The sequence below is a fragment of the Halictus rubicundus genome, chromosome 12 (assembly GCF_050948215.1).
Source record: "Halictus rubicundus isolate RS-2024b chromosome 12, iyHalRubi1_principal, whole genome shotgun sequence".
Classification (NCBI taxonomy): Eukaryota; Metazoa; Arthropoda; class Insecta; order Hymenoptera; family Halictidae; genus Halictus; species Halictus rubicundus.
The window spans coordinates 10,984,721-11,000,328 of record NC_135160.1 but is presented as its reverse complement, the minus strand read 5'-3'; the positions used below and the strand labels follow the sequence as shown (position 1 = coordinate 11,000,328).

The window sequence follows — 15,608 nt, the reverse complement described above, 5'->3', positions numbered from 1 at the left end:
TGCGGTTTAAGCGGTTCACGTTACGCAACTCCGGCGAAATCCGTCGGCAAGTGGATTGGAAAGAAGGGACGACACCCGACGATAGATTTACCAGTACGTCTCCTCGTTCAACGTCACCGGACACGATTCTCTATCCGCGAGAGAACGGTCAGCAAGCAGTCCCCGTGTAATCCGATTTGACGATTGGTTAATAAGATTTGGTTGTCCTGAAACCCCTGCGGTAGCAATCTAATCGCATTTGTTTATAAATCGAGTATATACGCGTTCCTCGAAACAATCGTACAAGTAGAGACAAGAGAGGAGATTGCCAGACTTTTGCCCTCCCTACGATAAAGGCAGGCGATAATACGCATACAGGTAAGAATGTACATTATTGCTGCCCCTTCGCCATGTTCCCTGGACAATTTCCTTCCTCCTTGATCCTTCCTTTCTTCCTAAACACAACCCTTTTTCTCCTTCTGGTCCCCTTTCCGTCGCCCTTTTTTAAGATATGTGAAAATAGCTCCAATTCCACATAGAAAGTAACTAAAGATCTGCTCTGATTGGAGCAGATCTGAATCTGTATGGATCTGTATCAGGAGAATATGATATTGAAAGAGGTGGTATGAAATTCAGTAGTACAAGTCAGACAAATTTTCCGAAAATTCAGCTTTGTTTTAGAAGAATGTGAAATTGAAAGAGGTGGCAGGAAATTCAGTAGTATAACTAAACGACAAGTCGGACGTTCGGGAGAAATTGAGGGTTCAATAATTGTATACGCAGATATGTCGTCTCATTACACATACTTATTTTGTCTTTATTTATTCATTGTTGATTCTTACATAAAATGATTGTGTTAAAGTACAATATAAATGTTTACATGAATGTGGATTGCGCGTCGGTAATCGTGTTATCGCACATGGTAACGTCCAGTAATTTAAGTTCAGCCTTATCTAACCGTAGTCTCGAGAACCAGAAAAGCACATACGATGCAATGCTGAATTTACGGTGGCGATTTTGTGAACTAAAGGTACAGACGCACTTCACGTCACGTAAACACAAGTAGCAATTTTACGCAACAATCCTAGAATGTGAGCTAACAAATTTCCGATTGTATACATTATTATTTTCCTTTATATAACGTGATAGAACGTGTTTCACGCGACATGATAGTTCCTCTCTGGTGATAGTGTGGACAGAGAGGAAATGAGAGTGCTCACGTCCGCGATTTTAGTGTCCCTGGTATAGTGCTGCCCCGTAGTCTAATTTTTAGCCTGGACCAGAACCTGCATCATCTTACCTGCATCATTAACAGCGGATTCCAAATAATGCCAAAGTGGATGCTACTTGTATGTTAAAAGATGGTCTTCTATGTAGGCTCTGATCCAGCCTAAAAGATGATGCAAGTTCTAATACGGGCTAAAAAGATGATGTAGGTTCTGGTCCAGGCTAAAAAGTTGATGCAGGTTCTGTTCCAGGCTAAAAAGATGATGCAGGTTCTGTTCCAGGCTAAAAAGATGATACAGAAAAGTGGGGACACTAAAACCCCGAGCGTGAGCACTCTCATATCTTCTCTGGTGTGGATCTGTACTTCACCTTTAGTTCACCAAGTCGCCAATGTAAATAGTGCTAACGTAGTGCAACGTAATAGGTGACCCGGACGTTTCGATCCGGTAAATATCCGGTAAATAAGTAATAAGTAATGTCCACAGAAACAATATTTCCACGCTAAGTAAATTATTTCAGTAAGTGGTACAATTGGTTTCAACAGTTTGAATAAATAACAATACGGACAAGTCTTCAAATATGCCGATAGCACGTGGAGCGTTGATAGTTTTCGAAGGTTGCGATCGGGCGGGAAAATCTACGCAAGTAAAAATGTTAATAGAAGCTTTAGCTAAACTAAATATTCCTGTACAGAGTCAAGCTTTTCCGGGTAAGTGCCAGTTTTTGCTTTTGTTTCACAGCCTTTATGAGATATATAAATGTTAACGATATTAAAATATTTATTTACAGATCGTACAACTTCCATTGGGTTAATGATAAACGATTACTTATTAAAAAAGCAGGAACACCCTCCAGAATTGGTGCATTTACTATTCTCTGCAAATAGATGGGAATTCAAAGACAAGATATTGAAAATGTTGCATAGTGGAACTACCGTCATTGTCGATAGGTATATTCTAAGAAAGTTACCTGTTACGGTTATTGTAACATAAAATGCAAGCTCAATTTTCTTGTTAATGTTGTCACAGGTATGCAGCATCGGGTGCAGCATACACAGCAGCAACAACAGGAAAGAGTTTAGCCTGGTGTAAAGAAGCCGATAGAGGATTGCCTAGTCCGGACATGGTAATACTGTTGAAGGTTTCCAAAGAATCTCAGCATGTGCGAAGTAACTGGGGAAAAGAGAGATACGAGAATACCACGCTCCAACAATCGGTGGCATCCAACTATAGTCAGTTGATGGATAGCACGTGGGTTACCTTTGATGCCGATCAGGACAAACAGACTCTACACTCTCAAATATTAAAGAACGTTCTACATACTATAGACGAAGCAAAGGATTGCCCAGTGACTGAACTGTATAAAGCTGTTACGTGATTGTTATTTGTCATCTTTTGCTTATGACAAATATGTACTACACATTGCATTATTCGTTAAAGGATGACATTCAGTTTTCTCAAATTTCTGTGCCTAAAAGGACAGACAGACTACATTTTCAAATGTTAAAGAAAATTGTACACACTATGACGAAGCAAAGGATTGCCAAGTGACTGAATTGTATAAAGCTGTTACGTGATTGTTACTTGTCATCTTTTGCCTATGACAAATATGTATTATACATTGCATTGTTTGTTAAAGGAGGACATTTATTTTGCTGAAAAATTATTTTTCTCAAATTCTGTGCCTAAAAGGACAGACAGACTAGATTTTCAAATGTTAAAACAAGTTCTACACACTATGACGAAGCAAAGGATTGTCAAGTGACTGAATTGTATAAAGCTGTTACGTGATTGTTACTTGTCATCTTCTGCCTATAACAAATATGTATTATGCATTGCACTGTTTGTTAAAGGAGGACATATCTCATTTCAAAAAGTTATTTCGCTAATGTTCCTGCTGTTATTTCACAATGTTTTAATAAAATGCTACAATAAAAATCGTATCCTAATTGTCTGCCTTTTGGTAAGGATCGGTATCAAATGAATCGTGAACAAAAAGCAGCAAGTTTGTTTAGCTTTTTCGAAAATAGATGGCGTGATTGTTACGCGGCGCTTGCGAACAATAAGTCGACGTACACCGGTACATTTCTTTATACCAGCGTTTGGGGTTGAAAAATTAACGGTCAAGCTGCGATCGCAACAGAACCGGTGTACACAAGGGCTGCGACCGGATTCTGACGAGAATGAGTTATTACGACGGCGCAGGTATACGTCGTAAATCGTTCAGCATCGCCTGCACGATCTCTGCAACAGCCTCGGCGTCCATTTCGCATTATTTATGAGCAACTACCGCAGCAATGGTACACATATTCTTGAAAGTATTTATGAACATTCAGATATACATTCAGATATACATTTGACGATATAAGAATTATCAAGCGTTCGAGCAACAATCTGCTCGACCAATTTTCTGGAGAATCGTGCCTAATAGTGGCTGTACGAGTAAAAAATATTCGAATATTCTCGGACGTTCCGGAAGCTTTTTCAAACGTTTCGCGCCAACGCGCACGAATCCTACGAGATAATAGTTTTACTCGCAAGATGGCGGATCGTCATTCGCTGGTACACGGTGGGTCTCCCTGTATTACCACGGAAGTATCCAGTAAAGATTTCCATAGCGCTCGAAAACGGTTTAAAAGTTAAACCCGCGGTTTTTCAACACAATTTCACTTTCGAGGAGATGCCGAGGGCGTAACGTTCACGGTGCACGAAACGGCCATGTTGTCGTTGCGTTCCTGGCTCGAGGAACAACTAGCGGAGTTCTGGCTGCCGAAGACAAAGGTGGTCTCGAACTCCTTGAACCATTCGCGATCGGTCTTTAGCTTTTTCTTAGCGGACATGCTGCTGTCCGAGTCGCCCTCCGAGACATTCGTACCGGAGGACATGCGTCGTTTCTTCGCGGTCTCGGTCTTCATCGTCTGGCAGGGAGCTGCTCCTTCCAGCGAACAAGTTTCTTCGGCGGTTCCCTTCGAGGATTCGTAGGATTCTGCCGGTGCATTCGACGACATGCTTGCTCCTTCGTTAACCGTGTCTTCTCTGGTTTCAGGGTCGTTGGTTGTGCTGCTTCCAGGCTCTCGATTCAACGCGTAGATGTCGGCGATCAGTTTCCTTGCATAATCAGCCTTCGCTGTGGTAGTCCGAGTCAAAGCTTTGTCTATGATCGCCTGGACCGATCCCGTGACGTTATTCGATACCGCCTGGTGTCTGTGCACCGGATGCGAGTCTCGTTTGAACACTTCGCTGGCAATCGACCCTGCAAGCCCGACATTACAGTCCCTCGCGGCAAAGGTATTCATAATACTTCCCGGCGTGTCTCTAGAAGCCCCGTGTTGCTCTCCGCCCTCCATCCCCGCAGGAAATTCGGGAGAGGTTTCCCCGAAGGTTCTGTTCAAGGACTCTCCGTGCTCCTCCGACACGGTCGGCCCTTTCTGCTCCAGGTTTTCCGACGAACGACCTCGCCTTCCGCTGTGGCACTTGTCGCGGCTAGTCGCCGCTACACGCTCCGATTCCTTCGGCGCGGAAGTCCTGGACTCGGTGGATTCGACTGGATGATCTCGGGCGGATTCGTTCATCGTCGTTCCTTCGATCTCGTCGGGAATCGAGTCTACGCTGTCCTCGTTGACTTGCACCACCTCTCGGCTACTTCTTCTCAGATTGTAGCCGTGATAGCGGCCGCTGTCCGACGCCGACGGCGGCTCGTCCGAGAGATTGTCGTCGAACATGACGAACCTCTTGAACGAGATGCCCGTGTGCAGGCTGTTCCAGCAGTCGCAGTCGATGTGCAGGAAGTTGTCGTCGGTCCGGAAGTGCGTCCTCTGGAAGCTGTAGACCACGATCTCCTGCGGGAGCGTCTCCCACGCCTCGATCAACGACTCCAGGATGTCCCGCAGGTTCCACTCCGAGGTGTGCCTCTTCAGCCTCTCCGCGTACCTTTCGTTCAAGATTTCTCATTTCACCGCGCTCCCGAGAAAACACGAGACACTGTTGGGAGTTCGGGAGCTGACGTAGTCCGCGATTGGTCCCAAAATATTAACCCTTTAACGGTCCGGAAGTGTTTCAAGTTCACTTCCCACCGGGTCCAAGCTAGTTTTCATACGAAGGGAAACTGTGGACTCAACATTTTTATATACATTTTTACATTTCAATATTGATATTATTGATTAATCTGATTTTTGCCGCCATATACGCGGCATTGGACCCGGTAAGTAAAAGTGCCATGCCGCTATATGGCGGCATTGGTCCGTTAAGGGTTAAGGGCAGTCTTCGCGAGACCGCGTCTTGGTACCGGAGTTTTAGGGACTGAATTGTAGGGTTATGAATGAGACACTGTATTAGAGTGATTGTTTAGAGTGACTGTGGACGCGACATCGTGGCGCCAACGTGTTTGGGTCCTGCGTGAAAGGAAGTCTGTTTGGGCCGAAGTGTGAAAGAAGAGTGTTTGGGTCTCGGTGACAAGAGTAGAGTGTTTAAGGGCGCCAAGCGCAGGGCGTACGTGACTGTTTGGGTTTTCCGAATGCATGTGAAACTGATAGAGAGAGAATGAGAGTGCAAGGGAGGAAGAATGAAAGAGAGCCTTGTTATAAAAGGGACGAATGCGAGGGATGTTAGGTCAGTCGAGAGAGAGAGTCAATCAGTAGAGAGCGAGTCGGTAGAGCGAGAGTTAGAGAAGCGAGAGTTGCGAGCGTTAAAGTATTGAGTATTGAATTGTTGTTTAAGAGTAGCGTTGTCAAAGTAAAATAAAGTACTTTAGCGAAATCGGTGCGAAATCACTCCACCCGTTACGTCACACCCGAGACGTAGGAGTTCTTAAAATATTCCTACAGAATCGAATCATAGTACTGCCTTCCACATACTTCTACCGTCTCTGTGCCAACTCCCGAGCACCCAACGATACAATTCCCTACCTTCGCCTAAAAATCATCTTTACATAGTGGAACACGTCTTTCCGCAGGGGTCGCAGCAGCGGAGGGAAGTCCTTCGGCAAATAAACGAGGCTCACGTTGCTCAGCGGGAAGTCCCTGAGGGCCCGGCCTCTGCTGTGCCTTAGGAACAGCAGGATCTTCCGATTGGCCCGCGACATACGATCGTTCAGGTCTGTCAGCCAGTCCCTGAACAGGTCGTCGCTGATCGAACTGCCCTCGCTGTGGCAGTAGACGTGATCCTTGGTCGTTGTCCTGGACGTGTACGGACCGCAGACGACCAGCGGCAGTTTCGTCGATCCCGAAGAGTTGCAGCCCAGCAGGACGGTGATTCGATTCCGCGAGGTGGTGCGGCCGTCCGGATCGCCTACGATCTTGCTGGACGACGAGATCCTCCACGGAAGAACGTCCGAGTACATGCTCAGCTCGTCCACGTGGAAGAGATCGCGGTACTTGTACCTGGTGATCGTGGATCTCATCATGTCGATCCAGTCACGGTAATTGCTGAACACCGGATTCAATCGCAGCTGATTCGCCGGTTCCGTGACGATGTAGTGCTCCTTCAGGAAGTTCGATATCCACTGGCTCGAGCATTTGAAACCTGGAATCGCAGGAGAACGGATCTCGGTCCATCGATCGGTTAATTTCACGAGACGAGGGAGTACCGGTCAGCTCGAAGGTTTTCGTCAACTCGAGCGCCTTCTCGCACAGCAGACGTTTGTCCAGGACGCTGTTGGTCGCGTGTCTCTCGCAGACCCACCGGAACAGCTCGTGCTTCAGGATCTTCATGGCGGACTTTGTCAACTGCTTTTCTCTCATCATGGTTCGTCGAGCGAGGAACGAATCGTTCAAGGGATGACAGCTCTCCTCGGCCGGCGACCTTCGATTGTCGAACACGCCCAGCCTCGACTCTGCGACGACATTTTCACGGCGGTGTGTCTCTCTCGAAAATCGGAATTTGTCGGCAGCGAGAGTTTATTGTTTTCCGGTGAAACGTCGGCGAACTCGACTCTCGCTGCCACGAGTTTTAATCCGGCTCCCGTCCGGCGAAGCAATTTGCTGGAGACCCGAGATAAAAATAGGTTTCACTCTCATGGACATGGACAGGCCCGGCCTACGCGCCTCGCCGGCCGGTGTGTTGACCGCTCGATGAGTATCATTCATCGTGCGCGCCGAGTTAAATTGCATTTCTCCGGGCGTCGTCCTGACGAGACATTTTCCACCGTAAATTTTCATTTGTAATGCTTCACGCCGCTTCGCGCTACCTCGCGCTGCAACCCCTTCAGAGGGGTGAGATTAGTCTTACGGGGTCGCTTTTTGCGGCGTCTTTGTTCGCCCGCTATCGAGCGTCGCCGACCAGCGATACCCGTTAAACGTCAAACGCTATTCGCGGTGTCTAATGATTGATGGATAATTCCCGGGGTAATTAATCACGTTCGAACGCGGCGTTCTTGCGATCGGATGTCGTTCCTCGTTACGGCGTTCCTCATCACGTGATCCGTCTTTATTACCGGCTCGGTCTGGATTAAAATCGCGACGGAAAACTATAAAAGTAACAGCGTCCGCGTAGCCGCGGCTGCGCGAAAGATAAAGCGAAGAACGGCAGAGAATCTCGTCAGGCGCGGTTTTAAACACCGCGTTTTTATGAAATCATGTATAAGGCATTATCATAGAAAGCACCGAGGTCTTTTTGAAATTCAGATGAGACGAAACATTGCCGGCGCACAATGGACGCTGCTGTAGCTAAATAAAATACGAACTTTTGACATCCCGCGAGGGGGAATTCCGAATTCGAGATTCTTGTCTCGAGACGACGGCGACGGCGGCGGTTGTCGGATTCTGAGGCAACAATTTAGATCCCATATCGATTCTTCGAGACACGACGAGGCACCAGTGTCCACGAATTTACGGGCTATTTTCTATCAACATTAAGTATCGATAAAAATTGTTCCATTGCACTCGAGTTTGGACTCATTTTCACCAGGAAAAGCCCCTCGATTCACTCGTTTCAATGTTACGAAGGTATATCGAAAAATCTAAAAGTTTAAACTTTCATTCGATGCGGGATTCGATCCCGGACCAAAAGTTTCTCTCGGTCGAATATGTTACGGCCTGCGCAAACCGAAACTGTCGAGAGTCACAGTTATAAATTGAAATGTAACGCAAACGAATTTACGGGCTATTTTCTATCAACATTAAGTATCGATAAAAATTGTTCCATTGCACTCGAGTTTGGACTCATTTTCACCAGGAAAAGCCCCTCGATTCACTCGTTTCAATGTTACGAGGGTATATCGAAAAATCTAAAAGTTTAAACTTTCATTCGATGCGGGATACGATGCCGGACCAAAAGTTTCTCTCGGCCGAATATGTTACGGCCTGCGCAAACCGAAACTGTCGAGAGTCACAGTTATAAATTGAAATGTAACGCAAACGAATTTACGGGCAGGGATGACGAATGCAACGCAGAGTGTCATAAGCCAGAAGTGGCCGTAAAGGGGCGAGAGCGATTAAATTTGCATGCGCCGTCAGAGGATCGCGTTCACCGATGCAGCAGTCAATTACGCCAGCGTTCTCGTAGATCCTCGCTAGCCGATTATATCAAAGATCCCGTAATGGTTCGAGGAATAATCGAAATCTCGTTTTCTAAACGTTAGCCCGAGTTCTGTACACCGGGTACCCCCCGACTCGTTATCGCGGCACGATTTGTTTGAACAAGTTCCAATTGTTATTTTATAAGCCGAAACGCCTACCGATGCGATCGCAACGCGCAATATTCTTCGTTTGCCGAGGAGGAGGCGATGCCAGATATCGAGCGGGAAAATAGAACGATTACTCGTTAACGAGTACCTGTTCGCGGCAAATGGCTCGCGAGCACGACGCGCGGCCGCTTGTTTACGAGGTCTGCATAGGAGATTAGCGGGCGTCGTTTGCGTCCGCGTTCCGTGTCCGGCAGCGTCCCAGTTCGCAATCGGTGGACGTCGAAGCGTCGCGTCGAATCTCACGATTACACACGTGGTTATTTTCGGGGGAGAATCGACGATCCATCGGAATTCGATGATTCATCGGAGGTTAAACTAATATCCGACGGCGAGCGGACGCGCGGCCGCATGCTTGTTTGCCCCGGCTGCGCTTTATCGCGACAAGCAACGCCGTTTATTTGCACGGTTGCTCGGAGACATTCGACCGCTGCTCCTGCCCCCGGGGAATGATTTCAAGGGCCAGTGCTTCGGCGACGACCGTGCTCGATCGCAACGCCTCCTCCTCGCCGCCGACAGGTAACCCGGACACGGTGCTTTCATCTCCCGCAAATTCGACCCTGCTCCTCGCGGATCTGCGACTCGATACACGGTCCCGTCGCGCCGATTCGCACTCGAACACCGGCCATTGTCGGCTCGTCAAGCGTCCAGAATGGCCGTTCGATCGAGCCGTGAATCATTGCGGCTCGATCGCGATATTTCTCGCGACAATGGAATTCCGCGATGATTTAAATCGAGTTTCCGAACACGCGCAAACCTCCGACCCGATTCCTCCGCGACCGGTTCATTAATTCTCTTTGATCGAAAGCCACCGTCCCTCCCCGGCACAGCGAACTAGTGTACACGCGCTTACGGGCCAGTCAATGGGGAGATTCCGGGGTCTGTTAGACTGTTAGCGAACAAACGACCGACGGCGGAACGATAAATCAAGAGGGTAAACGAATTCGCAAGAGAGAAACGGCGTGCCCGTTGTGCTCCGCGCCCCGGAAATTTTCTTCCTCTCTCTCTCTCTCTCTCTCTCGATGGCCCCGCGAAACTAATATTTTAAATCGATAGCGGCCGCGCTTCGGAAACGTTGACTAATAACCGGCGAGAACGAGCGCGATTCGTTTCGCACCTTCGGCTGATCGATCCTGCGCCGCAACACGAGGCTCTTTCGCTTTCTTCCGGGTGTCGCCAAAGTGCCAGAATTTTCGGTCGAACGACAACCATTGCTCCCTCGCAAATGGCTCGAACCGTTCTCCGCGACGGGTCTCCGCTTTTACGAAGTTCGAGCTGAACGTTTCGCATGGTAATGTTCGTGAAAGTTTGATTACGGAACGGACGAATGCCGGCGTTAATCGCGGCCGCAGCCGCGTCGCGTTTGCGGTCTTTCAACGATCACGCGAAATCGGACGGACCTTGTTGAAATTATATTTGTTATTCGGAAGGAGGGGAAATTGGCTCGTCTCGGATTCGGTGACGGATCGTCGATGATTCGTGGCTGTCGCAGATAAGTACACCTATACAGGGTGGCCCACAGGGTTACTAACTTCTGTAAAAAAATATTTTTGTTGTGCATCCTTCTTAGCAACAAAGTACTGTTGACTCAGACTTTTTCTCACTATTTATGGAATACTATTTTCCGCGAATAATTTGCCTTTTCTTGATGGGAAACACGGGCCCTTTCCAATGGATTTGACGTAACGTTTAACCCTTTGCGGTCGTATTAAGATTATGGGGATACTATAAGATCGGTATGGTTCTTTGCTGTGGTGGCTCAGAGCAGACATAGGACCGCAAAGGGTTAAGATAGTAAAATTTCGGGTTGCAAATTTGGAATTTCAGCTGTTGTATTGCGTGGGGTTTGTTGATGTAGATCCGCGCCTCTGAGTGGCCCCATAGAGAACAAATCGGGAGGAAGAATAAAAAACCACGCTCCGAGGTACCAAAGGAAGCCATCATAAATTTTCAAGGAACACCCTGGAACATACGAGAAAGTAAAACGGAAAGAACTGACCACAGAAAAGTTATTTGACACTAGATTTACGGGACCCGTCAAAATGGCGGATTCTAATGTTTTTAAATTGCGAATATTGAGATTGTAAAAATGCATCCGTGAGCAATTATTTAACAAATTGATTTCTTTGGGTATATATTATCACATCTTGCGCGGGAAGCGACTAAAGTCGTTTTTCACGGATTATTGATGGATTATTGTTACCGATGGGTTTTTGTGATGTTTTGACAATAAAATCGGATAGGCATGCGTTGCAAAAATACAAAACGTGCGTTGCAAGAATGAATGCAACACGGTAAGACTTTGGCGGCAAAGTGCCCGCACAAGATGTGTAATTAAAAAAAATGGCTACAAACTTTGATAGATAGATTCATGTTGTTTTCATAAAGTAATGTGCGAAAGAGCCGATCACTGATACAGTTTTCAGGATCCAACCAACAGTCATCAACATTAACATACTCATATCCAACGGCAGCATAGCCCTCTGCTACAATAATGTCTGCCATTGTGCGAAAGAGCCGATCACTGATACAGTTTTCATTATAAAGTAATGTAAAATAGTCATGTTTAGTGTTCCGTAAACCTAGTGTTAAATTTTACGTCAGTCTCTGTTTGACCTACCCGAACTAATCGTTTCTTGCCGCTGGAGGTTCGCAGATCCCGCGGAGAGGATGAATTGTTTGATCCAGAGGATGCTGCACCGGGATCCGGCGAGACAGGTGGCCAGGAAAGAGGTGATCCGTCCGAAACCGGAGAATCCTGCGAAGCTGTTCGACGTGGACATCGTGTACGCGGAGATGACGGCCAAGACGAAGAACCGAGAGATAGTGTACCGTGGCCCTTACTCGCCGTTGTATTCGGCGATCTATCCTCTGGTTTGGACGACGAGGGTGTTCGGTATGGCGCCGTACGATTTCACGGCCGACCGGATGACACCGTCGACCGTCTACTTCTTGTTCACGTTCGCCTTCCTGGGCATTAACACTTACATCATGTACATAGTGTTCCTGAGGTTCACCAGCGTGAAACGGGAGAAGTCTATCCTGAACGTGGTCGAAACGAACAAGGTCCTAGAATTTAACACAACGATAATTGATAATCCTTCAAATCCGTTTCTACCGTTGAAGCGTTTTCTGGACGAAACGATGCTCCCCCGCAGGTGATCGTCAATTACATGGTGGTGATGTACGAGCTGATCGCGAACATCTTCAGTCGCAGCAGGTTCGTCAAGATCTGGAACGATCTGCAGGACTTCGACGATCAACTCCGTCAGCTGGGCTACCCGCGGAAAGAAGGAGCCGTGGAGATAGGGGCGTGGATCCTTCTGGTCAGCCAGATTGTCGTCTGGACCCTGGTCAATCAGAGCGGCATGTACGCGTACTTGGAAACTTGGTCCTTCAACGTGAGCTACATGTGCATGTACGTGGGCACCGCGGTCTCCGTCTACAAGTTCAGCGGGATGGTCATATTCGTTGGACAACGGTTCCAACAGCTGAACCAGATCGTCAAGGAGAACCTGCCGGCCCGGGTCGGCTACAAGAGTTCCGTCCTCAGCAGGAAGGTTCGCCACTTTGTCTCGTCTACCTGTAAACCATGCGTCACGTGTAACATGGCATGGTTTGAAATCCATATACGTATGCAAGGGTCAAAATCTAGACAAACCTGCCGCTTCAATATTGCAATGAGCAGTTTAGAAGTGGTCAATTGTGTTTCCTAAAAGTCCAATCTACGTCTGGATGGAGCCCAAATTGCGAATTTCTACCTCATCGTGGAGTAATTTGTAATATTCGGCAGAAAATTCGAACTCTGAAGCAAGTATGACGTCACAAGATGGCTGCCGCTGAAAGATTCTCTTAATTTCGTGAGATTTAGTGTTCGTATCGAAAAAAAGGCTCTATACAGACGTAGCAAAGACATGGACAAACACGGTGGTATGCATTTTAATTAATTACTTACTTATTTAAGACAGTGACAGTCAAGGCCAAATGCCTGCCGGCCCCCTTACGGTGGGTCTACATTGGTCCAGTTGCATTCCAAGTAGGAGGACTCACATGTGGCACGCGAGCCACCAGTTGTCCAGGCCTCGTCTAGATCCAGGCGACGCGACGCGCGACGTTAAAACAATGGAATGTAAATGTCCGAATCCAGCAACTGGACCAATGGACCGAATCTGGCACACAGAAGTCGTTAATATCTTTTGTCCCGAAAAGACGGCCCAGGAGCTGCACAGCAAGCTGATGTCGATGGCCGAGGATCTCGCCTCGATCTACTCGTGGTCCTTGCTGTTCTGGCTGTTCGATCTGTGCGTGCACAGCGTCAGCAATCTCTACTTCATCTTCATGCACATGTGGTCGATCGAAACCTGGGGTCTGGTAGCCAATATGAGCATATGGCTGGTCGCTTTCTGTATGCAGATCCTGGCGATCATCATCGGCTGCGATTACGCGATCACCGAGGTACGACCAAATGATTTCGATCCTCCGTTGACAACACGGTGGACGCGCAACCGCGGAAACTCGTGATCACCGAACGATCTGGTTAATTGTGTGTGTTCCAGGCGAACTCGATGGGCCCGATTCTTCTCGAGTGGGACGCCAGGATAATGACGAGGTTCCCGAACGACGTGAGTACCATCGCCAATCCGAACTATCTCCCAGTTGACGACTGGACTCTTTGCAGGACACGATACGCACCTCGATGCACTTTCTGCTCCGACGTCTCGAGTTTTCCGCCGGCGGCCTCTTCAACGTCAACCTGCTGCTGCTGTGCTCGGTAAATGCGTTTCTCCTGGCGCGAGATTTCCGCGTCTTGAGTAAGCTCTCAGTGTTCGGTAATTACCTCTGCGATATCAGTGACCTTGAACTATGTTGTCAAGATGTTCATCGCTCTGAACAATTTTTCCACCCAGTTAGCCGAATGTTGTTCCGAGTAAATTTTGCGCAATGTTTGTATCACACTTTGCGAGCAGAAGACTTGTCTATTTGGTCCCTGTTTTGTATGAATTTAGCAACAAAATTTGTCGACAAATGCCTAGCCAAATGCGGAAGTGCAAAGTTTGCGGGCCATTGAAATCGGAGAGGTCGCCCTGTCGTAAATAATTACCCAATCTTCTTCTTCTTCTTCTTTCGACGTCCCTTGACGATGCATCGAGCCTCGAATTTTGCGAGCCGCGTTTGCGAATTGCATGCTCGAGCTGCATAATTCGGTGTTCGATACTCCGGCCCGGTTCGCACGACCAAACCAGATCGTAATAGTCGGCGACACTCGGCCCGTCCAATTTTGCACCGGATATACGGCCGGGACACGATCTCCCTCGGCGACGACATGCAATAATCGCGAGCTTTGAATACCGCCAGCAATCCCGGGGACGTTTCACTTCGCGATTCGATTAATGTCGCTGCACGAGTTTACGTTGGATCGATACAAAACAAACCAAATCATAGCCTGTTTGCTGCGATAATGTCGCTCCTCGTTTCTCTGGATATACAGAAACTTCTTCCCTCGACCAAATTACTCCTTGTCGCATAAAAAACAGCTGGAACGTCCTTGATCTTCGTTAATTGTCGCCGTTCAATCGTTACAGAGATTCTCGAGCTACTCGATAAGTTTCGGAAATTATTAACGCTTCAGCCTCTCGATTCCTTCAAATAACAATCCGAAGAAACGTTGGTAATTCTTGTTACAGTGAAGTCTCGATATATGTCAGCGACACGGGTCCTAATGTCGTTTATCGCATAGGAGTCGATCAGCGCCAAATGTAGAAAAAGGACAGCGAGCGAGGCGAGCTTTCCTCGCGAGGTATACCCGCGGTAGTGGGGATAATTCCGCGACACTTATCAGCCTCGCCTCGGCGACATATACAGAGAATTCGCTGTATCTCGGAAACTAAAAGAGACCGCTGGTTACATCTATAGGAACCAATTGTCCACAATGATGACCTTGAGAACATCTTTCAGTTTCATCAAAATCCGTGAGGAGTAACCCTTTGCGGACGATTACCACGGAAAAATTGAATACCTCTATCTCTATTATAGATTTTGCTAAATCCTTAAAATTGTATATTTTCATACGGTTTATTGCAGCATGGAATAAAACTGCAAATTAATTTTCTTAAATACACGACGAAGACGAATCTTTTGCAGATCATGGGGGTTCTGTCGACTTACCTGATCATCCTGCTGCAGTTCCCCTCTTAGGAGTCAGCGCGGACGTCGACGAGAACCACGCCAATCACTCGGATAGAATGGATTCTCTTCTGGATCGACCGGCGAGCGGATTTTTCGCCGACAATTTTCCAGGGTCGTCCGAAACCACTTTTCCCTCGGTAAGTAGTACGCCCGGACTATGCGTCCCCGAATCCGCGGCGTTTTTCCAACTGCATTTCCAAATTGGAATTGCATCTGTTACCCGGGGAAAGGTGCCTCCGCGAAATTACCAGCCAGAAAAATTGGTTTTTCCGCGGCGTAGGTTCGAACTCGATAAAAACTCGTACGTACGCCGGTGACGTTGCTCGTACCTTGTACACTGCCGACAGAAACGGGACAGACACGGGATTGCTCTGCGTAGCATTGAAAATTGAGGCGAGCGTTTGTTAATCTTTAAACTGCGACGGTCCGGCGTAGTTGCGAACATTCGGATCCAATTTATCCGCCTTTGAGTCGTTCACCGCTAGCGGCAATCCGATTTCTTCCGAAATTACGAATCTTTCCAGATGGGAGAGAAGTTA

At 47.5% G+C, this 15,608-nt stretch overlaps 3 protein-coding genes across 5 annotated transcripts; 2 read left to right on the top strand and 1 right to left on the bottom strand.

Moving 5' to 3' along the window:
• The first annotated feature begins 334 nt into the window (after positions 1-334).
• LOC143360095 (thymidylate kinase) lies at positions 335-3,143 on the top strand. 3 transcript variants are annotated; one of them, XM_076798664.1, is made up of 4 exons: positions 335-357; positions 1,751-1,915; positions 1,996-2,155; positions 2,235-3,143. In XM_076798664.1, exons 2-4 carry the CDS (start codon positions 1,786-1,788, stop codon positions 2,581-2,583), a joined length of 639 nt encoding a protein of 212 aa, XP_076654779.1. In that variant the 5' UTR covers positions 335-357; positions 1,751-1,785; the 3' UTR covers positions 2,584-3,143. The 3 variants fall into 3 exon arrangements, with proteins under 3 accessions (XP_076654779.1, XP_076654778.1, XP_076654777.1); XM_076798663.1 differs by lacking the exon at positions 335-357 and adding an exon at positions 1,506-1,663; XM_076798662.1 differs by lacking the exon at positions 335-357 and adding an exon at positions 1,506-1,663 and having other exon boundaries at positions 1,726-1,915.
• Positions 3,144-3,871: 728 nt separating this feature from the next.
• On the bottom strand, positions 3,872-11,666 carry LOC143359480 (uncharacterized). Its single transcript, XM_076797419.1, has 4 exons — positions 11,504-11,666; positions 6,790-7,035; positions 6,110-6,725; positions 3,872-5,135 (listed from the first exon to the last, which is right to left on the bottom strand). Exons 1-4 carry the CDS (start codon positions 11,664-11,666, stop codon positions 3,872-3,874), a joined length of 2,289 nt encoding a protein of 762 aa, XP_076653534.1.
• On the top strand, positions 11,579-15,078 carry LOC143359767 (uncharacterized). The gene is made up of 6 exons (XM_076797974.1): positions 11,579-11,949; positions 12,042-12,443; positions 13,093-13,338; positions 13,440-13,505; positions 13,562-13,654; positions 15,025-15,078. The coding sequence occupies exons 1-6, from the start codon at positions 11,680-11,682 to the stop codon at positions 15,076-15,078; spliced, it is 1,131 nt and encodes a 376-aa protein (XP_076654089.1). The 5' UTR covers positions 11,579-11,679.
• Positions 15,079-15,608: the final 530 nt, after the last annotated feature.